Source organism: Kogia breviceps, chromosome 2 (genome assembly GCF_026419965.1).
Source record: "Kogia breviceps isolate mKogBre1 chromosome 2, mKogBre1 haplotype 1, whole genome shotgun sequence".
Classification (NCBI taxonomy): domain Eukaryota; kingdom Metazoa; phylum Chordata; class Mammalia; order Artiodactyla; family Physeteridae; genus Kogia; species Kogia breviceps.
The window spans coordinates 141054649-141079425 of record NC_081311.1 but is presented as its reverse complement, the minus strand read 5'-3'; the positions used below and the strand labels follow the sequence as shown (position 1 = coordinate 141079425).

At 34.1% G+C, this 24777-nt stretch overlaps 1 protein-coding gene across 18 annotated transcripts in view; it reads right to left on the bottom strand.

Annotated features, from left to right (window-relative positions):
- Positions 1-24777, bottom strand: part of DYNC1I2 (dynein cytoplasmic 1 intermediate chain 2) — a 51452-nt gene that overhangs the window by 6643 nt on the left and 20032 nt on the right. For 16 of the 18 annotated variants that reach the window (XM_067026292.1, XM_059055587.2, XM_067026288.1 and 13 more), the window contains 9 exons: positions 22858-22973; positions 11543-11638; positions 11156-11318; positions 10942-11041; positions 10323-10448; positions 9286-9432; positions 8808-8921; positions 8370-8503; positions 7337-7481 (listed from right to left, as the gene is read on the bottom strand). In XM_067026292.1, coding sequence (XP_066882393.1) covers positions 7337-7481; positions 8370-8503; positions 8808-8921; positions 9286-9432; positions 10323-10448; positions 10942-11041; positions 11156-11318; positions 11543-11638; positions 22858-22973 — 1141 coding nt within the window. Of the gene's footprint in view, positions 1-4476; positions 4527-6645; positions 6704-7336; positions 7482-8369; positions 8504-8807; positions 8922-9285; positions 9433-10322; positions 10449-10941; positions 11042-11155; positions 11319-11542; positions 11639-22857; positions 22974-24777 lie in introns of those variants that run through there. The other 2 variants (XM_067026302.1, XR_010839132.1) reach the window with 2 other exon arrangements.

Below are 24777 nucleotides of genomic sequence, written 5' to 3'. Positions count from 1 at the left end.
ACAATAGAGTAACATATTTAAGGTAATCAAAAAAAAAATGTAAACTGTGGATTTTACATACAGCCAAACTGACCTTCATAAACAGATAGACTCTTCAGAATATGGGAATAATGCACCCATGAGCACCTCCTGAGGAATCTACTGCAGAATAAGCTTCAAATGACCAAAAAGAATGAAGAGATGTCAACATAAGGACTGGGGGACACCAAGTGATTCACGAGGGTAAGCTTCTCTTTACAGAATTATAAACATCTACAACTATACACGACAATATGAACAGTACCATAAGAATGCAAAACCCAGACTGTGAGAAACTAATAGGACAACCAACCTGGTTTCTTCAACAACAGCAGGAGCAAGAAAACAAGACAGGGAAGGAAACCCTATTTTAAGAGAACAGCTCAAAAGATATGTCAATCGCAAATAAACGAACCTCATTTGGATCCTGCTTCAAACAAGTAAACAGTAAAAAAGGAGTCACTATTTAAGGAATCACTATTCATTTTGGGGGGATGTGACAATGATATGGTAGTATTACAGTTTTTTTTTTTTTAATGACTATGTTTTAGAGATACATACTGCATATTTATAGATTAAATGATATATCTGCATTTAAAATAATCCAGGGCTGGGGAGGGAATGTAAACGGGAATAGATCAAACAAGATTGGTCACGTGTTGATAATTTTAGAAGCTAGGTAATGAGCACAATGGTTTCATTATACTCCTCTTTCTGCTTTTGAATCTACTGGGAATTTTCCATAATAAAAAGTTTAAAATTATAAATTTAAAATTTTCAGATATCACAGTAAATGTCAACTACATGATTATCTTAATAGCCAAAAATGTCTGTTTGTAATTAAGGAAACAAAAATTTTAACAAAATTTATAAGTAAGCTAAAAGCAGAAACTAAGAGGTTTTTTTTCCTTCTTAAGATCATTATTTTCCTATAACTCTCCTTGGCAACAATGCCAAGTGACGTCTACCTCTGAGGTAGTTTTCAACTTGGGATGAGTATCACAATCATCTGCAGAGTTTTTAAAACATCCAGATGTTGGGCCCCACCCTCAATGTACTTCATCAGTCTTTTTGGTGTTGCTACACTAGAGATTCTGATGCACAACAACGATGAAGAAACACTGGGCTAAGACCTGTAAATCCTCAGGCAATTGTATACTTCTTCAAGAAAATCCCAATTTTAGGCAATTTTATGGTCTCTCATCAAAGACTTAAAAGAGAAGTTGTTCACAGTCATGTGCACATGCTTGACTCTATAAGAATCTGTATTGGTCTACAAGATTTTTTAAATTAATGTTTAATTTTTATTTTTAAAGAAGGGGTTATCAGAAAAATGGGCAGACTTAATGAGGCACTTCACGAAATGGCCAATAAACACATGGAAAGGAGCTTAAGATAACCTCTTTAGTCTCAAGGTAATACAAATGAAAACCAAACTGCAATACAATTATACCCATCAGAGTAATTAAAATGAAAAAAAGGGCAGAAAATACGAAGTGTCAGCAAGGTTGTAGAGCAAGGAAAACTGTCATATGCCACTGGTGAATTATAAACTGGTAAAACTATTTTAGAAATTTGCTTAGCAGTATCAACTAAAGCAGAATTCATGCGTACCTTATGGCCAAGTATTTCCCTCCTAAGTATATGCCCAACAGAAATGAGTGCCAGTGTCCATCAAAAGACACCTACAACTATCCTCATAGCAGCATTATCCATAACAACCCCAAACTACAATCATCCCAAATACCATCAGCAGCAGAATGGATAAATTATGGTATATTTACATATGGGAATAGTATATATCTGAGAGAATAAACAATCTACAACTACCTTCAACAATATGGCATGACTCTCACAAACATAATGCTGAACAAAAGAAGCCAGATACAAATAAGCACATATCATGTTTCCATTTTTTATAAAATATGAAAAATGTTGTATACAAATTAGATTAAAACTTACATAAAAATTATATCTCAAAGTGAAAAAGAAGATTGCTGAATATCTCAGGAAATTCTCAAATAAAATGTTTCATCTATTCAGTGGACTATGATGCAGCCAGAGGCAAAAAGCAGGATGCATTATAACTGGGTAAAAGATTATATTAAAAATAAAAATACAATAAATGGTAACATGTTCCCAAATTTTAAATGTAATTAGAAACCTTTGTAATTCTTTTCAAGTTTAATTTAAAAAACACAGTCATCCAAGGATTAACAATTCTTCTCCCTCAAAGAGAAAGAAAGCACACATACAACACCAAAACTGTTTCATAATATATTAATTTTATATATGATACTGCAAATTAAAATCCCAAATGGATCATTTGAAGTACTTTTTAATAGTAATACTTTTTCTTAACTTGAAGAGAACTTCTGCCTAAATGGAAGAGAGGCACCAGGAAAGAGCTGAAGAGGGGCGTAGGATATAAACTCTTATTCTCAGGGCTACCAATAACTAGCTTTAAGGCTTTGGAAAAGTCACTTCATCATTCCAGGCCCCTATTTCCTTATTTACAAAACAAAGGTTCTGTACCAGTGGTTCTGAAACTTGACTATACACTGTAATCCCGCTAACCCTGGAGGGATTTTCAAAATTATGCTGTTGCCTGAGTCTCTTTAGATATTATGATTTAATCAGTCTGCGGTGCCAGATGAGCACTAGAATTTTTAAAAATTGCCAAGGTGATTCTAATGTGACCAAAACTGAGAATTACTGAACTACATGATGTCTAAAGGTCACTGCAGCTCTAAAATTCTTATAAACAAAAGGTTTGCAAACATATTTTTCAGAAGAATGAATCAAAAGAATGTACCATTCTTTGAACAACAGATAGCATTTGAATAGTCAAAGGTAACTCATTCTAGTACAGTGGTGAATAAATAAATAAACAAACAAACACTGTATGGTCAAGGGACAAACCATATTTTTTTCTGAGCTCTTTACAGTAATGGGTTAAAGAGTGTCCCCCAACTCCCAGCCCCCTGCCAAATTCAAGTCTATCTGGAACCTGTAAATGTGTCGATATTGGAAAAAGGGTCTTTGCAGATATAATTAAGCTGAGATTATACTGCTTAGAGTAGACCCTAAATCTAGCACTACTGTTGTCTTAAAGGAAGAGAAAAATTTGGACAGAGACAAGTAGGAAAAGCTCCATGCGATGACAAGAGGCAGAAACTGGAGTGATGCAGCTGGAAGCCAAAAAGCACAAGATTGCTGGCAACCAACAAAAACTAGAAAAGAGGCATGGAAAGAGAACCGATTATTCCATACAGCCTCCAAAAGTAACCAACCTTGCTAACACCTTGATTTCAGACTTCTAGACTCCTGTGAGAGAATAAATTTGTTATTTTAAGTTACCCAGTTTGTGGCAATTTGTTACGGCAGCCCCAGGAAGCTAATACAGTAATTCCGTATTTTTCTGGGGGTAACTGGGGAGTTCTAGACTTATAACCAAAAGAGTCCCTATAGTAAATCCATGTAAATCCATGAACATAACAGTGAGGTGCTCTCCAGAGAAATGGGAAGTATGTCCTCACTTGGATCAGGACAGAAATAAACAGATTCTCATTAAAAAGAAACAATTTCAAGGACAGAAATAACTTCCTATATAACCTGATGGAAGATACTTTTTCAGAAGGAATGTGTCTATTAAAAGCAATGGAAATATACAGAAGCAGTCTTACAAGAAAAATGAAGACAGTGCCCAATTCAAGCACTGCTCAGGAGACAGCATCTCAGTCAATGGATCCTGAGGATTACCACCCATGGCAAGGTTATCTCTATGTGAAGATGAATGAATCACGCTGTCTTTGCTTGATGCTACTAAACATTCAAATCAGACAACTTCTTTTGTTCCAATTCCTTGCTCACCAAGCAACCTTCTGATTATAATTTGGCTTCCCATGTGGGCTGTCTACAGGGAAACAATGAGCTGGTCAGGCGAGCATGAGTATTTAGGCCTTCTGGCAGTTGTTTCTCTTTGTAAATTAATAAATTGACCTTCTCCAATGCATCAGTGTCTCAGAAGCCTGTGAGTTCTAGTCAGCCCTCCATAGCTAATCAAATCTAGTAGACTGACAAAATTGAGTTTCTGACTATGCAAAGGACAGGCTGGACACTGGCCAACAAGTTACTATGGTATTTTCTAATAGTTAAAAAGGTTAAAGCTTTTCAATTAAGTGTTGAGCCTGGAATATACTGTGTACACATTAAAACATTTTGCCCTCCAAATAAATAATTCCTATATTTTGAGAGTAATCTGTAACAAGTATGGTTAAATGTGGTCGAAATATTAAGCTCATTTATCAGGTCTACCCCTAATCAAGTGCTTATGGAATCCTCAGGGTACTAACCTTCAAGAAGCTTCTACTCCTCACATATTCTTGCTACCATTTTTCAGGACTGCCAAAGTGTTTCTGTTGTGAATTTTCAAATTTGGTATTTTAAAAAGTTAACAGTGTCCTTCAAATATATTAGAAGCAATGTCCTGGCTGGTTTAAATTAACCTTCACCAAAAAATAAATAAATTAATTAATTAATTAACCTTCACCAAAATGTGGAAAATGATCTATCTTCATATTCTTTACTAAAAATAACTGAGTTCAAAAAAGTAAACAATTTGATGATCCAGAACTCTGTCACTACATTAAAATTCCTGACTGCAAAAATTAGAAGCAGACAACAGAAGTAGATTACTTGAAACTAAATTTGAGGCAGTAACAAATTGAGATTTCTAGGGATTTTTTAGAGGACTTATAGAAAGGGAGAAAAAGAAAGAATCGTGTTTCGCTATTGGGGCAGAGACAGATCTTAAAGGATACAAAAACAGAGCAATATCTAACGATTCGTTCTCCCAGTTTATGGGGGCTCAATTCCTAGAGTCAGAAAACACTTAAAAAGTAAAGGCAAAGAAAAACATTTAAACTCTGTTAAATTCATGAATGTGAAGATACTGGTGTAAAAAGCTTAAAACAGAACTGGAACAATGTCTTTAAGAAGAGATTATTTTAAAACCTTGCTCATTATTCATTATCATTGTGTTGGAGAGCACAGAGGCTCTACCAAGTTTTCAGGGAAAAAATGAATACCAGCAACACAATTAACTATGAAGTATAAATCCAAGATCAAAACAATGACCTTGGGAGCCATAATATGGCCAAATAAAAAAAAATACTCAGCAAACTGTTGCTGCTCCACCCTTCATAGAGTAGAACTATTTGTGTGAAGTCAGAATAAAAGGTAATTCTTCTGATAAAGTTCTAGAGGGTACTTGCTATTCTATAAAAACACCCTGTTCTGTGTTGTCCTATCCTTTGGCCACTAACATTGGAGAGGTATGTATGCATGGGGGGGCGGGGAGTGGAGAGCCATGTATCACAGTTGAATGAATAAATGAGTTTTCTATATGAAGCTCACAGAAGGAAGCAATGCCTAGCCCAATTAGCAAAGAAAGAGCTATGCCTGGCTGTCATTCTTATTCAGTAGGCAGTTCTATGTTGAAATACAGCAAAATACAGGAACAAAAAATATCAACCACCAATCAACCAGCTGTGTAATACCACAAAAGCAAGCATCAATCAGTCTGCTATCATAAATATAAGTTCTGTTCTTGCTTAGGCAAGATGAAGTCTTCATTTTCCAGTCCTATTTGATAATATATGTAAGAATGGAAGCCTCAAATTTAAAGATAAAAGAAGGATGGCAAACTGAAGCCCTGAGATATTAAAAATAATAAATCTACAAATAGATAAAAGATTCTTTTCAATTACTGAAAAAGGAAGCTGGCCAACAATCTAAGAAAGATGTAATGTTTCCTGTGTCTCTACAAAGGACTACTAAGGTGAAAGCATAACCAGAAATCTAGCCAGCTGCCTACAGCCTAGAGAGAGAGAGTTGGCGTCATCTTTCCAATTCTGCATCTTGCTTTGGTTTTACTAGCTGGATTATACGTTTCTTTGCTGGTGGTTGTGAAAATCTTCTACCTCTACCTTTTCCCACTGTATAAATCTCATTCAAAAAAAAAAAAATTCAAGAACAATCCAGGAAAGAAAACAGATGATTGACACTATATGCATTCAGACAGAGCATTTGATCTCCATAAAGAGAAAAAGGAGGAACTGAATGAATATTGTTAAGTGCCTATCATGCTAGATACTGTGTTAAGCACTATTTAATGTTTTCCTTCATTAGACTTAAATGCTATTTTTATGCCTGCTAATTAATCCCAAACTTGAAAACATTCAATTTTAAGAGACAAAGTTTTCCAACTCACTAAGAAAGCATCAAGAAAGGACAAGAGTGAATAGTGAGTTCATCCCTGATTTCTGAGGCCAGCATTTGATAAATAAATGAGTTCCACTGTAATAGTGAAGAATATCTCTTAAGACCACTATGTTTTCTCAAAGAAATTGAAGAATCAAATAAAGTTAGGATAAGGCAGACGGCAACATGAAAAAAACACAGCTTAAAATTTAACTTAAATAGAATCTGATATTTCAAGTATGCAGCTTTGCCAACAGCAATGTAATACTGCAGAAAAGCCAGACAGAAAAGTCAAGGCACTTTAATTTTTAAATGGGGTCAAATGAAACTACAAGGCCTATCACAGGAAGAAATGTTCCCTACCTGGATTTGCCTTGAGACTTTCAATGAGGCAGGGCAATGTCACATCTATCTGGAATTGCTGTAGGATCAGGAAGCACTTTATAACATAACGGTTTTTCACAGCTTATTAAAACCCAAACAAACTATTTAAATTATGTATTGCAGAAAACAAAAATATATATGCATCCATATATATTTACACAGAAGTATTTACACAATACTTTCTTGATTCCAGTTTATGATGTAGAGTCTCACCGTATAAGACTTACTGTACCTCAGGCTTTATCTATCTTTTCTCCAGTTTCCATCAGCTCTGTGAGCCAATGCAGTTCTGAACAGCCTCTAAAAGCTCTTCAAAGAGCAAATGCACAGCTTTTGTGTTGGGCTATAGGGCAGCTACGTGAGTGCCATGTGAGATCCTCAGGGGCTTTTCTTCCAACTCAGTTCAGGGTAAGCAGTTCTGTGCTTGAAAAGCCTGAAGTGGTGGGAAGATTGGTCTTGGTCATGTGTGGGATTACCACACTTGTCAGCATACTTTTAAGAAAACTTCAACATCTAGTTGTTCACTCATGTTCTGTGTAACTTACTAGGTTTGATCTATCAGTAAATCATTCTAAGCTATTAGGAGGCTTTTTGTCTTTCCCATGTAGTAACAGAGCACCACCTTGTGTCAGAAACCTGAGCACTTGACTAGACATCTGTTTTTAGATACCTTAGTTGTCCAAAGTTTTACTGTCCAGTCAAATGATGAAGTGACAAAAAGATGTGAGAAGTCCACTGCTCCAACAGCTGCATGACAATGAATGCCAGTAATTGGTCCTTGATGTCCCTCGAACATCTCACTGATTCCAGCTTTGCTGTTCCATAAGAGTGAAAATAGGGAAATCTCTTGTAAGTAGACCACTTATAAATACATGTTATCATGAATTTATTTATTACGCTTTGACATAATTTCAACAAACTTAACTCTGTGCTCGTAACACGTAAGAATAATTATGTTGAGTATTACCTATCCAGATTTGATAAGGCTACTAAAGTGGTTAAGTACATTTTGGAACCATAAACATCAGGCTATTGATGACAGAAATCAAAAGTCCAATATCTGAGGTTCTGAGGTGGTGGAATAGAGACAAATGAATGCTACATGTAAGAGAGAGAATCTGGGCTACTTTTAAATCAAAAGCTTTGAAGTGAAGGTGATCTGTACCTGAGATGAAATCTGGACATTCAATTTTTTTTTAAAGGAAGCAATTGATAAGGTACAGCTAGACAATTTCAAAACAGGTTGAACAGCAGGAGAAATACTAGTCAATTTAAAACGTGTATGTGACATTACTGTGCGATTATCAGGAGGACTGAACAAAGGCTCAAAGTCCAAATAAATCAAGATGGAAAAACAGCTAAAAATCTTATTTACAACTTTAAAGGTCAGTATGTGGCATGTGCATTTTGTATTTGTAATTGCTGAATGCTACTTCCTACCACTAACTTTTGTGAGCACGTCCACACGTACAAAAATCACAACACACCACAACCCTCAAAATCCACAACACATCATGATCCAAAATAACCATTTATTTTTAAAAAGTATTTAAGTTTTAATTTTATATACATGAATTTAAATAATTTGTCACAAATAACGAGTGGCTCTAGGACAGATTTCTACTTGAATAAGAGGCAATTTGTTTTAATACAATTATTCAAGAGAGAATTTTAAATAATTGTAAATTCCAGTTTAGATTTACCTGCCATGGCGGCATGCTGTGTACACAGAACCTTCTTCACTCCCAACAACGAAGTTGTTGACATCTCCAACAGGGAAGGACATAGATGTCACAGCGACTGCCTTTGACTGTTTATGAACCAATTCCATGCTATCCTACACAGACAAAATTGAGTAAATTATTTTGTAAACTTATCATTTTTAATTTTCCAGTCTTAATTAGTTTTGTAAACAATTATTTTACTATACTACTTACATAAATTTAGTTTGATTAAATGAAGCAGGTTTGAAAATGAAGTATATACACCACAAATTACATTTATACATGTTTAGATTTATAAACTATTACTATAATACTATTATAAAACATTTATGAAAAACATAAGCTAGGCTTTATATAGACTTTAAAAAATTACCAATATTTGCCTCAAAATTTCAGAGCTTTCCAAGTTTAACCTACCTGTGGATGGGAAAGCATGTCCAGACTCCATGAACAAATTTTTCCATCAGTAGAGATACTAATCAGATTGTGAGCATTCTGTGTTCCAACAACATTTACACAATATACAGGATGCTAAAGAAAGAGATATTAAAGAAAGTTTTCTGGGATTATTTTACAAAAAAAAAAAAAGAATTTTACTGTATAATCACAGGTATTGTTTCATATCCAGTCTCATATCTTGACGGCATTTTTAATGTGAAGTTCGATGCTATTCTGTAGATTATCAAAACATTATCTCAGAAGAGAGATGAGTTTCTAATAAACAGATTTCCAAAAATACAAAAGGAAAAAAAAAAAAGCCTTCAGTTTTGGTTGCTAAATGATGAGAAATTCACACATCAAAGGGAACACATTTTGAGACAGCTCTGATGGACACTACTAAGTATTGAATGGTGAAAGAAGACAGAAATCTAATGGAAATAACACTTTTACTTACTGTGTGTGCTGCAGCTGACAGTGGAGTTCTTTGCACTGGAGTTCTTTTATTGCTACGGTTATCCCACAGCACAATCTGGCCTGAATATGTACCACCAACAACCAGATTTGGATGAAATTTTGCAAATGTAGCAGACATAACGGCTGACTGCAAATAAGCAAGATTTTTATATTTAAGGTTCAAATGGAAGAAGCATGACAAGTTATAAAAATAAATCTATATCCAAAATACTTTCCCCTTTATTGTAAAGTATCAGAGATTATAAAAACCAGTAAATAAGTATACTTAAAAATTTCATTTTGCTTTAGAACATAAAATACAGCTTTAGAATAGTTTTGCTTAAAAGTCAAATGTAATGACTGTTTACAGAAATGTTTAAGCAATTTATCAAAGAAAGCAAAAATTATTTAATTTGATTACACCATTAAATCAGAAGAAAACTGGCTCTACTTTAGCTTCTGACAGTAATCTGACAAGAGTATATGCTAGTTTTGATTCAGTTAAGTGTTTTTGCAGAATTATGATATTATTAAAAGATTATAACTTATGCAACCAGAAAGGCTTGCAAATTCTAACCTCCCACTAAATCCACTTTAAAAATCTGCATCTGTTTCCTACTTCAAACATATGTTTCTACTTAAAACTATCTAGTTCCAACTCCTCAGGCCATGTATAAGTAATTCAGTGGGCCAACCATCTAATTGTATATTCAGCAAATAAGTTCCTGAGAAACTCCCTGTAGAAAAGACATTTTATAAAAGATTTCTTTTATACAATCAATCACAATAACAGAAAATCAAACTGCAAAGGACTTTAGGTGTGATTAAACATAAGAGATCAGAAAAGCTAGAAAACGCAGATCATGTTGAACTGAGAAGTCTTCAATTTTTTGTTAACATCTGTTTGCAAATATGGGGTGGTTTAGTAAATGCCAATCCAATGAAATCATTATGTTGACAAGAAAAGAAGAAAGGCACTTGTCTAAATTCATTAGTGAATTCTTAAACTTGGGAAAGACTGCTAAAAGACCATCTTACCTGACAGTGAAACACATACTCTGGAGTAGTTTTTTTGTATTTCATATTCCATACAAGGGCCACACCATCAGGCTCATGAGGAGCATCTTCGTTGTTATTATAGGAAGCCACAAGTAACTCTGGATACTGCTCGCAAGAATCAAGTGGGAAAAAAATGCTATGCATAATGAGAACTGTTTTACATTCCTAGTTAACTACTCAACTGTTATTATTAAATTATTCTGAAAATACAAATTCCTAACACTTCACCAATAAATATATCTCTAGAGTTATGCTTGCTGGAACATTAGTAAAACTTTAAATTAGTTTAGTTATTTTAAATGTTTTAATGTTAAAATATTTTATTAAAATATGTGTTGCAATTCTATCCAAAGGATTTGGTGAGCAATTAAAATTAGTAAAACTGGGCTGTGGCATAAATAAACTCTTGATTTTTAAATATAGTGTTTCCAATCCTTTCTTCCTAAGTACATAAGACAACCATAACCTTAGAACCACCATCCATTGTAATTTTCAATAATATACACTGATTTAATTAAACAAAGTTTCCACAATTAAAACTACCTGCTTACTGGAATTCAAAAATGAGTTAATAGCAACCAATTATGTTATAATTTACCTGAGATGACCAATCCAAACAACTAACAACCCGATGCTTTGACCAACGTTCGTCAAAAAATTGTCGATTTAATGACAGTTTAGCACCTGCTTGAATCTCTCTACAGAAAAAGATGAAAAAAAAAAAAAACAAAAACGAACAACTGTGTTATAACTTCCCACTCTTAAAGTAATTTAACATTGCTGAACCCATAATTTTAGCAATTAAACATTACCCTTCTTTGTCTTCCAAATCTCTTCCACTGTAGTCAAAGAAGATGTTAATCTGCTCAGAAAGAGCTCTTTCTACAATTCTTGTAGAATGGTCGAAGAAACTTAAAAATTCCTCAGAGTGCAAGATTTGCTGCTTTTCTTCTTCAGTCAGCTCGTGCGGGGGGGCTGTGAGGCAAACGTTTTTCTGAAGTCAGATTTATGCCACTCAAATCATGTCACCTCACTATCACAATTTGCATCAATGAATGCCACTCATTTTTTTCCAAGCAGATTCACCTCTTTGATTTAGAGCATTTTATTCTACTTTAATATATAAATAATAAAAGCAGTCTTAACAGGAATCAACAAAATTTAAATTCTTTTTTTTTAAGTTGAATTCTTTAAGATACCTTTACTATCACTTTCTTCATCTTTCTTTAAAGTTTTCTCTTCCTCAGGTTCAATAGGTGGTTTAGGAGTCACTACGTCATCTTCTTCCTCTTCATCTGAAAAAACAGAACAATAACACAAAAATTATTTTCATGAAAATAACTGATAACTCTTGAGTTAATTATTTCAGAAAGTATCACAACTCTTTAGATAAAAGCAAAAGTGAACTACTGATAAGACAGAACAAGGATAAATAATATAAATTTTATCAATACAATTTTTAAAAAAGAATTAAGTGGAATGTTTTGGTTTTTATACATACCTATGTGGTAACTCAGCAATAGTCATATCAAATTCTGTAGCAACATAAACTGAAATAAGATACATAAGCAACTAGGATGAGTCCCTCATGGAAATCTCTAAAAGCTTGCAAGCATTTATCATTCCAGACAGAACAACATGCAACTCCTACATAGTTTTATGTAGCATGCTGACACATTAATGCTGTAAAATGAAGAAAATCAAATGTCTAAAATAGCCTACAGAGCTGGCTGCTTACTTGTGATCTGAAACCATCAGTGTCTAATGGGTCTTCATATGGCATAAAGACGGCTTACATTAACTCTCAGGTTGCTATTTGAGAGGCAGATTTTAAAGATAATAGCTATGAGACCACATTTTCTATTCTGTCATTTTAAATGCAAGTCTCATTATCTACCGTTACATGATGTGGCAATAAGCACTTAACATAATGTTTTCTTAACTTGAATAAAAATACATATTGAGATAATATACAATGTTTATAAGACTTTTAAAAATTATTAAATCTCCCCTTATACCCCCAAACCAGGAAATAACTTTAAATTACTTATTTTAAAATGTTCTAGAACATACAACTCTGCCTACCTTCTCTTTCACTACATACTGAGATGGATTTTTTAAGCAAATGCTTATTTTTATTGCCTAAACAGATGTGTCATTTGTCTATGAGGGAATGGCAGCAGGCGTCTGCAACAAAGTGCATCGCAAGTAATAAGAGCCCATTCAGTAAGGGGACTTTACTTGTTAGTTATAGTCATTTCCCCGACCTATGTTCAAAATTATCTAAAACACGCATACATACGACATACACAAAAGAATGGTCAAGGATGGGAACCAGCTGCCAAGTCAGGGTCCCAGCAGCCAGGCCAGCTGACTAGATAGCAACAACCAGATGGCACTGCTGGGATTGTGTCTTTCTGCTACAAGGTGGCAATGGGATGGCATAACATTCTTCCGCTTGACTGCTTCCAATCCTGTCTCTCCCCAATGGCGAGCCTGTGCAATTACCCGCACTCCAGGAGGCCTATGGATAAGCCTTTACCCTGCAAACAAAATGCAGCTTGTAGGCCACACCAGCTGCCAAACCACACACATAGTGTTAGGTTTGGAGAGCTATGAAAATCTTTCTAACTCTATAGTATAAGCAATAAAAATGTAACTGTACCTGTAGGAAAGAAAGCTTTAAATGACACTGTATACAGCACACAATGATACAACCTCCAACTTAATCAAAATGATAATGACGTATGCCAATCCTACATTACTTGAAATTGAGCGATTTTTACGTTCTGACAAGTTTACAGAACTAGGATAAATGGCACGAATGATTTCAATATATGCTCATACTTTTGAACCAAATGGTGAAGGTTAAAATTTTTCCTTTCAAGGGCCTCAATCAGCCACAAAGGAAAACAGTAATCACTGTCTTTTCAGCCAGCCCAACCGCATTTGTCAGCCCTTTCTCCGTCAATGCAGCCAGAGCAATCAACCTGCCAAACATTCAGAATGGAAAAACAATCTGAAAATACAGGGTATAATGCACCTGCCAGTGAAAATGGCCATTTCAAGAAAAGCTAGTGATCTCAGTGACCCCGCTGAGGAGGCGGTGGTGCAAAGGGGAAAGAACACGTAAAAGAATTCTTAGTGATCGCCACTCTCTTGCACACTGACACTTCCTTACAAAGCATGCCAATTACAGCTTTTGTGCTACTTAAAAAAATGAAAGCTTTTTTGGGGGCAAAATAATCACACAGAAAAACAGAAAGACAGTACTCCTTTTTAGATGAATTCTCATATACAACGGATTATTAATCTGAAAACAGTGTAACTGGTAACAATTCTATACTGTACTGCTCCAACATTACAATGAAATTCTACCATAAAGTCACCTGCCAGTGTAATGTAATAAAATAATTTAATTGTACTTAAATTGACTTTTAGAATAACAGGATATTTACTTCAATTAAAAATTAAGTCTGGGGACTTCCCTGATGGTGCAGTGGTTAAGAATCCGCCTGCCAAGGCAGGGGACACGGGTTCGAGCCCTGGTCCAGGAAGATCCCACATGCCATGGAGCAACAAAGCCTGTGCACCACAACTACTGAGCCTGTGCGCCTAGAGCCCATACTCCGCAGCAAGAGAAGCCACCTCAATGAGAAGCCCATGCACCACAACGAAGAGTAGCCCCGCTCACCGCAACTAGAGGAAGCCCGCGCGCAGCAACAAAGACCCAACGCAGCCAAAAATAAGTAAATAAATAAATTTATAAATTATCTATAAAAAAAATTAAGTCTGAAAATATGTATTTTTCCATTTTCTGCTAATACTGTCAGTTATCTTAATTTTGTCGACTAGTAGGGGTCACTGTATGTAAATCCTAAAATTAAAGATAGGGAATCTGAGTCACCGTGGACAAGTCATTCTTAAGCACTGTGAATTATAAATTACAGCTTCCTATCCACATCGTATTTCCCTCCCTCAAGTTTGTTGCATTATACGGTTTCTAAATACCATTTCCAATGACAGGTGTCAAATTCCTGTCATAATGCATATGGTCAGTGCTAAGTGACCTCATAATCTATATATTTAACAGAAAAGATCATGCTTATAGATACTCTTTTCCTTTTAAAATTTAAAATGTAGATGAAGTATGGTAAACAGTGATCTGTATCTGCCTACTTTATGGCATTTGCCATGCTAACTTGCCCATATAGATTACTTTAGTTGTATCTGAATGATGAGTATAATCTATGTAAATACTTGTTTTCAGGATTTTATTTTAGAATGAATGTACATAGCTCTCTTTCTAGATGAATTAAAAACTGATTTAAAAACTATGACAGACACTTAAACCCAAGCTTCATAAAACTGACTAAGCTAAATAAAAATTCCAGGAACATTACAAAAATTATCTGTTCTTTAAAAGTACAAAACAGTATTTTTATTATAAAGCTGATTATCTACATATACCAAATATTTGGCAAAAAATGCCTAACATCAGTAACATCAGATTAGAGACTGTTCCTCTGAAACAAATACACTTCTCTTATTAAAAACTAATAAAATTAGCTACTAAAAAACTATTAACATGACCAAAAATATAGTATTACAATTCTAAAGATTTTCTAGGCTAGTCCCTATTACATGATTATCTATAATATATTTAAAACTAAAAAAGAATGCAACAGAGCAGGAAGACTGGAAAATGGGACTGCCATGTCACATCAATTTATTGATGAATATTCATCGCAATATGCTAAGTGGTTAACTCCATGCTTTCTCTGACAGGGAATCTAAGGTTATAAACTGAGCAGTAAAGAATGCATAAAAGTAGCAGTTACTTTTAAAATGACAAATCTCTTGTCAATGAATGCTAAGACTAGGTTTAATGAACCACTGAATTTTTACTGAGTTAACATCAAAATTGTGATGTATTTTGGTGAGATGGAAAGAAAAGCAGTTTTGTAAATTAAGCTGCACCTAGAAATAACACCAAAGAATGAAATTCCAGTTGCTGGAATAATCTGTTACAGTGGAGTAAGTTAATCAAAGTTAAATCATCTGTGAAATGGGTGGCTTTTGTTAAGCTGAAGGAAGGAGTCTTCAGAGCAAGTTTTCTCATCTGTATGTCACGCTACGTTTAAGAGACATTTAAGAATAAGCCACAAAGCAGGCTTTGAATTATTTTAAAATATTACAACATATTTAACAGGTAATATGAAAGATCCTAGAAAATCCTCACTAAACACTGATACTCTTTATTCTATCACTGATCACAATTAATGCTCACTATGAGGTCAAAAATAAATCTCATCATCAGGGCATTAATGCTGTTTAGGAAATACATTTGCTGTCTATAAATTTATTAACTAGTTTCATCATACTGGTGTACTGTATTTTAAGATAGTTTAATATCTTATGAAGACTTTCTAATTTACAAAGTAGTCTGATTTCTCATGATACAACAGAAGTTGCCACTGACTTCCAAAAATCAGGAAATGTGTTGCATATAAAAACATTATTTACAAAAATTCAACTTATAAATAACTTCACCAACAAAATGAGAATATTAGAGGGAAATGCTTCAATCATAAGTTGAAAACTACATGTTAGATATGAATGATCTTCCTTTAATACTTTCAAAATAATCCTTTTTTTCTGGATCAACATCCTTTTGAATCACTTCATTTCAATCCATTTGTCCAAAATTTCATCTTCTTATACCTTACTCTTTAAAATCAACATTAAGAAAATCTTATATTAGGACAAAACTTCATGAATGTATCAATGGAATCCATTCCTTTTATTTTTTTAAACACCCAGAATCAGATGCAAGGTCACTTGGATTTCCTTAATAATTTAGATTTTCAACAAGGGAAAATTTTAATTGGGAAATACTTTGAATATAGATCTAATGCTAATTTGGAAGATAACTAAAAAGGGAGTAATACTTTAATTATACCATTTACTTTAACACAGAATTTGTCTCTCTACATTGTCTCTTTTTATGTAAAATTCAGATTTTATTTAGGCAGTATTGGCATCATTAACACAAATCCTGTTATCTGCGATCTCATAAATATTACATTTTTCTGAGGCCACAATTTCAGATATGCTAATTAAAGTCTTTCAATCAAGGTTACGAATAAATGCTTCAATTTTCAATTATTTTTATATTCTCACAGATTCTCTGAGGATTAAAACTAATTTATTACATGTTATTTATCCCAGGATTTTTTTTAAAAATCCATTTTAGACAAGGGTACTATTAAACCAGAAGGCCCACAGATTTAGTCTACCTGGAAAGTGTGGATTCCAGATGTTAAGATCATGCAATAAAAAATTAAGAGCTATTTTACATATAACATTTTTCTACATATTATAAATGCTGATCAACACGTACCTGAGGAAAAATATCTGACTACTAAATCAATACCAAAAATAATTACAAAACTCCACAAAGATAAGAAAGTGGAATGATATGAGAAACATAGCACTTCACTGGAAATCAAAAACCAGGTTCTGGTTGTAGTCTGATATTCTCTTATATTGTGACCATAGGGTCATCAGTGAACTTCCTGGGGTCTCAGTTTCCTCAGGTGTAAACAAGCTGATTAAACTTTGGAATTTCTTCCTCTTTAAAAAAATCTGTGTCTGGGCTTCCCTGGTGGCGCAGTGGTTGAGAGTCCGCCTGCCGGTGCAGGGGACGCGGGTTCGTGCCCCGGTCTGGGAGGACTCCGCATGCTGCAGAGTGGCTGGGCCCGTGAGCCATGGCCTCTGGGCCTGTGCGTCCGGAGCCTGTGCTCTGCAACGGGAGAGGCCACAGCAGTGAGAGGCCCACGTACCGCAAAAAAAAAAAAAAAAAAAAATCTGTGTCTAAAAATTACAACAACAAAAAACTCCATACTGACGAGGTGAATAAGAAAAAAATAACGCCATTTTCAAAAGAGTTAAAAACTTTTAAAAGAGAAGAAAGTAACTTTTCCAGGAGTGTATCTGTGGGCACCACACTCCTGCCATGAGAAGTTTTTTACCTGCCGAGAACAAAATTGACTGAGGTCACATGTTCCTAGTCAATTTCATTCACAGTAGGTGCTTTAAGACAGCAAAGCACCTCAGTTCAGAAATGGTACTACCAACTTACAGAGTAAACTTGAGAGCAAGAAGATGGCTAGAATGGGGAAAAAGGAAAAAAGGCAGAAAAAAACTTGCTTTTTAAAAGAATAGATTCAGCCATTTTTAAAAAATGAAAAAAAAGAGTTAAACCTAAAACCAATTTTTATCTTCAATTTGGTAACTCACATTACTTCTGCACCAATTACACTGCCTACCCAAGTTCAATTTACTGTTACACTCAAACTGTGATTTCAGCAATTTTGTCTCATGGTGAGTTTTGGAATTTGTTACATAATTCTTAAATGTGAGCCAACCAGGCTAAGTTTGAGAGGCACTGCATTAAACCAATGGATAAGCAGAAGTATAGTTATGCACAAAGTGTTTTCATTATAAAACCTTAAGTTCAGGTTATTTTTTCTTTCCCTCTTTCTAGAACCTCTACAGATTAGGAAAAGAAACAATGTAAGAGCCCTGGACATGAAAATAATTGTAATGATATAGAGAGGAAATGATTTCATTTTTATAAATAGTTCCAAAGGCTAAGGATGGCTCCATGGTATTGGGGTACATTTCGCATTCTCCTTCACTTACATACCTCAACCGGAAACTAAAAAAAACAAAGAAATAATTGAGTATATAGCATATACTCAATAAACTTGCAGAATCCGTGAATTCTTGTTAGGTTGCAAATGAATAAATGTGGACCTTTATAAAAATAACATCTAAGTCTAGTCCACACAGGAAAATTTTAAAGACAGTGGTGCCAATACAGACATACCCATTAGAAACTGGACTCAGTTCACCCATCTTGCTACTTTCACCTTCTATCAGTGAAGATAAGAAAAATTCTATTTAACACCGTAAAAGATCAAAGCTGTTTATTCATTACTCTTAGCCAATCACTATAAAATACTATCCTGATGCAAATTTATCAATAAATAAGTTAACTAAGCCATGCTATCTTTTAATGAAGTAATTTTCAAACTACAGGTCTCAGCCAATAAATTTAGTGTATTATGGTCAACACTGAAGAAAAATGAAATATAGCAAGAGCAGAGAAGATGTTATTTCATAAAACTTTTGTATCAGTTACAAGTTTCCCCCACTATTCAAAAGTAGAGCAATCCTATGAAACCTTTCTTTCTTAAGCTGAAGTGGTGTAAAGTGAAGAGGTAATTACCTTAGACACATCTTGTTAATGGATGCACAAAATAAATACAGCACAGATGCTCAGAGACACAGTTCAAAGCTATGGCAGCTTTCTGTCGAGATGCTGAGCGTAGTTCCCAGGGAAGGAGCTCTCTGCTCTGGTGGACACCACCTCCCAATGTGGTGTAAAGTGAACTTGTGAAATTCAAGGGACAGCTGTACACATCTGTATCTATGTTTGTACTAGATTGTAATATAAATTGAATTTCTTACCATAGGTGACTATCATAAAAGCATGAAAGTGCTGCTTCAGTGGCAGCATGAGAGAAAGCACACCTTGGAATCAGACAGACTTGGTTTAGAATCTTAGCTACTAGCTATGTGACCCTTGATAAGCTATCTCTTTCAGCTTCAGCTTCTTCATATGTAAACAGAACCAATATTTAACTCTCAAGGTTTTGGTAAGAGGATTAGAGATAATGTAAAGTGCCTTACACTATACCTGATATGTAGTAGGCACTCTTTGCTGTTAAAATTTTCAGTCATCAATTTGAACGTGAGGTTTGAAGAACCATTACAACAAGTAGGTAAGATAATATATTTGAAACATGCTAAAAGGTTCAATTTTGTTCATAGCATTCAGAGGGATACATAAAACATAAAATAACAGCACATGTTTATATCTACATACTATGTCATCATGGAATTCAAGAAGGCTATAAAGGAGAATGTATGTTTCATATATGGATCTAAGAGCAAGTAATGATTAGAATATGATATGTTCATATTAAAACCAAGAACTGAGACTAAGCGCCTTTTCACCCAATTTCATCAATAATTATGTTGTAGCATTAACACTTGGAAATAACCTATTTTCCCAGCAGTTACTTCCAGAGTAAACGCATGAAAAAAACCCCAAAAACCAAGTAAGTAAACCATTCTCCTGAGGAGGTAAAAGCAATTAATTTCTTCACCAAATATTTACTGAGTTTGTACTCACTACATGCCATACACTATTCAGACCAGGCATTACAGCAATGAAGAAGAAACAATCCCTATATTCATGCAAAAATTTGGCAAAGAAGCTGAAGTATGATAGCGCTAAAAGCCTTGCCCTAAATAATTTCAAAGTGAAAAAAACAGTGTCTTGAACTTCCGGGTCATCAGCTTACTTTACAAATCACAATCGTTTAAATTTTCCAATTACTTGCAAAATAAAAATGGGAAAAAAATTTTTTTGAAAACTGCCAGGCATATACTACGTAGCTATACATTCAAATTAGTTCAAAGACATTGTTCCACATGCACACTTTTTTATATGCATGTCAAAAATAAGCAATTAAAAATGCAAATTTCAAGTAGGATATAAAACCATATGTGTGTATAAAGGTATGTTTGTGTGTATGTATACATATATAATTTTTGAAAAAATATATCATGGAAAACAGACTAGAAACAAATGGCTATTACATAGTGGTATAAAAGACACTTCCTACCCTTTCTGTCTTCTTTAAATTCTCTATGATACACTACTATAATTATTTTTAAAAAAGAAAAAAATGGAAGTCTTCACTTAAACTAATTATAGGTATATTATAATAGGCATTACCCAAAATAGCTTCAGAATGCTTTACATTTCAAACAATCCAAAAGGCATCTCAAAGTAAAGCTAAATCTCCAAATTATTTATCAGAAGGAAAAAAAGCCCAATTTATTTTTAAAATGAGACACTATACCCTCATTTTGGCTATTTTACTCACTTTCTGAGTTAACGTATCTAACAATGTAGCTCCCAAAAGACAGACACTATAACACTTGAATATACCAATTAATAAAATAATATTTTCTGGAAATTATAGAATCCTACAGTATTAGTTTTTTCCATACTGGTAGTTCAACACTTTATCTTTCCTGTTTTCTTTTTTTAAAGTGGCTTATGTCTCAAACAAGTTTACCATCTGGGTATTTTTTTTTTCTGGTAAGATGAGGAGTTTGCACCTGTGAAAGCTATCTTACCAAACGACAGAGCAGCAGGAATGAAAAAACTGTATCCATAGAGATGAACATTCACATGGTCAAGTAAAAAAAAAAAAGAACTCTTGGATAAAAATGTTATCCTCGGGCTTCCCTGGTGGCGCAGTGGTTGAGAATCTGCCTGCCAATGCAGGGGACACGGGTTCGAGCCCTGGTCTGGGAAGATTCCACATGCCGCGGAGCAACTGGGCCCGTGAGCCACAACTACTGAGCCTGCGTGTCTGAAGCCTGTGCTCCACAACAAGAGAGGCCGCGACAGTGAGAGGCCTGCGCACCGCGATGAAGAGTGGCCCCCGCTTGCAGCAACTAAAGAAAGCCCTCACACAGCAAAGAAGACCCAACACAGCCAAAAATAAATGAATAAATAAATAAAATTTTTAAAAAATGTTATCCTGATTTCCTCAAAATTTTCAAGTTTAATTTTAAGTATGATAATGTCAACTCCTTTCAGGAATAAGATGAAAGTGAAAGGAAAAGTTTAAAATATTTCTTTCATGTCCATCCTTAGTGGGCAGGGAAAGGAGAGTTGTTAAAAATGCATGTGGTGATTTACCATTAAGTTAAAAAAAGGTTGTAAATAGTTATAATCCTAATTTTCTTTTGTGGTATATATATAAATATGGAAATTTGAAGATTTTCATTGCTAATAGATAGAGATTTCAAGGATTTTTCCCCCTGTTGCTTACTTGTATTTTCTGGGCTTTCTGCAATGAATATTACTTTAGTTTCTCCTTAATGGAGAAACGTGGTAATTTAACTGAAATTTTAAAGATAAATTAATTTAAACATTTGATAAAGTGCTTAGGTTTGATATTCTATAATTAAACAGGAATAAATCTTCCTGGCTAAGGAGAAAAAAATGTTCTTTATGCACAGACTGCGAAAAAGATTATTTATTATAGGCCCACAATTCCAAAATATCATCAACTCTAAAATCCATAACTCATTTGGTGGTAAACCCTGACATGACCAGAGGTAAAGCTATCTTTAATCATTATCTCACTCAGTTTGAATATTCATCTTTTGCTGCTGAAATATTAATGCCCAAGATGCTGCTGGAGTGTTTTCATATGGTACATATACTTTATGAAATGTGAAAAATTTTCTGAACTGTGAAAAATTCTGAATTCCTATATATATATCTTCAAAGGTTTCAGATAAGAAACTGTGTATCTGTATTAATGATATTAAGTAAACCTCTTTTATGTCTAACATAAATTTATTAGCTTCCCTTGGAAAAGTAAGAACTATCATATTAACTTTATGCTTAAATCATTAGCTATCTGGTGAGAATTTAAAAATTAGTCCCCGGGCTTTCCTGGTGGCGCAGTGGTTGAGAGTCCACCTGCTGATGCAGGGGACGCAGGTTCGTGCCCCGGTCCGGGAAGATCCCACATGCCGCGGAGCAGCTAAGCTAAGCCCGTGAGCCATGGCTGCTGAGCCTGCGCGTCTGGAGCCTGTGCTCCGCAACGGGAGAGGCCACAACAGTGAGAGGCCCGCGTACCACAATAAATAAATAAATAAATAAATAAATAAATAAATAAATAAATAAATAAATAAATAAATAAAATAAAAATAAAAATTAGTCCCCACTGTAAAAATGGTAACTCCTTCTCATTTAAGATTCAAAGGACTCCACATTCAATATAATGTCTATGTATACTCCCTCTGTTTCACAGAGATTAAAAACTTCTATATAATCAACACAGTAGAGAGCCCTTAGATCACAAAAGAGCAAGTTTATGAATTAGGTCTAGATTTGTTCATTAATATGGATTAACAATGACAGTATATCAGAATACAGTATACTCCACAGAAAATATTGAATAATTTACATGATTTCATTTACTATGGGATATATTGATACTCTCATTTGGGGAAGAATTATGTTCATGACACAGAAATAGAACATGCTTAAGTTTTTCTGCTTCTAAAGCAGCACATAGCAACGACAATATGAAAATGGAAATATTTACATTTACATCAACAAAATTAAAAACATACATACAGCTTATACTATTAACTTTTAAAAGAAAACGTTTTAAAACTCTAAAGAACAATTACATAAATACAGAAATCCAATGCATTACTTTTATAATATTCCCCTAAGAAAATATGCCAAAAAACAAAAAAGGAAGAAGGAAAAAAAAAAGGAAAGAATCCATTTGTTTACTGTGGTGGCTTAATGACAATCATATTAAGGACAGATATTCACCTTCTTTGGGTTGAGCCATAACTGGAGTCTGAGTTTCCTTCGTATATGTGACGATTTCACGAGGAGGAAAGTCAACTTGTGTAATTTTAGCCATTCCAAGTTTAATAGGTCCTCGTCTAAATAAAGTGAACACAAATGTTTTTAAATATTACAAATGATACATTTTAACTACATCAAATGTTATTTTAGTAAAGTAATAATTAAACACTGTATATCCAACAGTGTAATTTAAATCTCTGTTTTATTCAAGAAATTTAAAATGAACAATTGGCTTTATTTTAACAAAAGAATCAGAAGGTAGCAAAAACAAAAGATATTTTCCGAATCATTCAAGGTGTTTATTTTTCACTTTAAAAAGGCAAATAATTTAGTTTCTTAGAACAAATGTGTGGGTAATAACAGAGTAAGAGGAGAGGAATTTCAGAGCAGACTGCTGAATATGGTTGGTTATGAGAACTGTTTTTAGCAGGGATACGATTCTGGACACTTTTTCAAGAGTCAAATATGTGGATCTCACTCAGACCACATTTAGTTCCCTTCACCATCAGAAGACTTCAGCTTTAAGAGTGAGAAAGAAGTTTCTGTTGAAAACCATTTTTTCTACTTATATTCTGCAGAAATTGAGAATCATACAGTCAATTTAGATTTTAAAATAAAATATTTAAACTTTAAGTCTCTAATCTCTGCATGGTTAACATGGTCCTTGATTCACATATGGACAAACTATTGTGCAAACATTTTAGACCTAAACTAAAGCCACATATCTTCTGAATATCATGAAATTACTAAAGTCACTTCTGTTTTAAATAGGCGGGAATACATTCTTTTCTGACAAACAGAAGAAGAGACTTGTGGCTATTATAGTAGATGTCTAAATTCTAAACCAAATATAGCATGCTTCCAAACTCCTGAAGTTCTCAATGATGAATCTGTCTTAAAAGAATATCTAGTAAAAACAGTGGTGGAACTTCCAGAATATAAAGGAGGATATCTGAAATATATATATACACACACATATATATATATATCATTGGTAATATAACAATTTTTTTCTTATATAAACATCCTTTTCAAAATCCTGTACAAAAAAAGTTTAATAAAATTAGTACATTTAAAGAATTTATTTTCTCTAAGGTCCCAAATGTGGGCCATAAGAAATTTTTAATGTGTTTTCTACCTTGGGAATATCTAGCCTTAAAGAAAAAAAAAAGCATAATCAAAGACTTAAGTGGGAAAATTTAAGTACATTTGAAGTAATCTAGTATTCTAAGAACAAAATCTGAAATAAGAAACTTTATATTCTGATATTTAAGATGTAAACCACATGAAAAGTAAGTCACTCACATATCTGATAAAAAAGTCAAGCCAACATTAGGAACAAGTTACTAACTTGAGTACATACAGGATTTAATAGGTAAAAATCACAATACTAGAACAAACAAAATATTCTAAGATTTAGGGATAGATTTAGGGAGGTAATACCTCAGTTATCCAAAGCCACTTTTACTGACAACCAGCAAGCAACTAGGGGTGGGGAAGCCTCAGGGCAGCCAAGAGAGAGGCCTACCAGCTAATGTACAAGAAGCTCATATACTTTTCTTATATGGCCTAATTCAAGGCTTATTAACTCTTAACTTTAGACATAATTCCTAAAGGTGTTGAGCTGCAAAATATCAAGGGAAAAGAGCTATCTGAGTCAGGCACAATGGCAGCAGCAAACATTTATAGTTTGCATTGGAGACTAGAATAAATAAACGAATGAATAAATGAATTAATGAGTAAATCAATAGCAATCTGGAGCCACGGTGTAGAAACCAACAGCTCTGTTCCTCTCAAAACCTTAGAAATCATTAGGGAATTTTAATATAGGAAAATAAATTAATATTCATGTTGAGTAACCTACAAAAGGTTCAATTATAT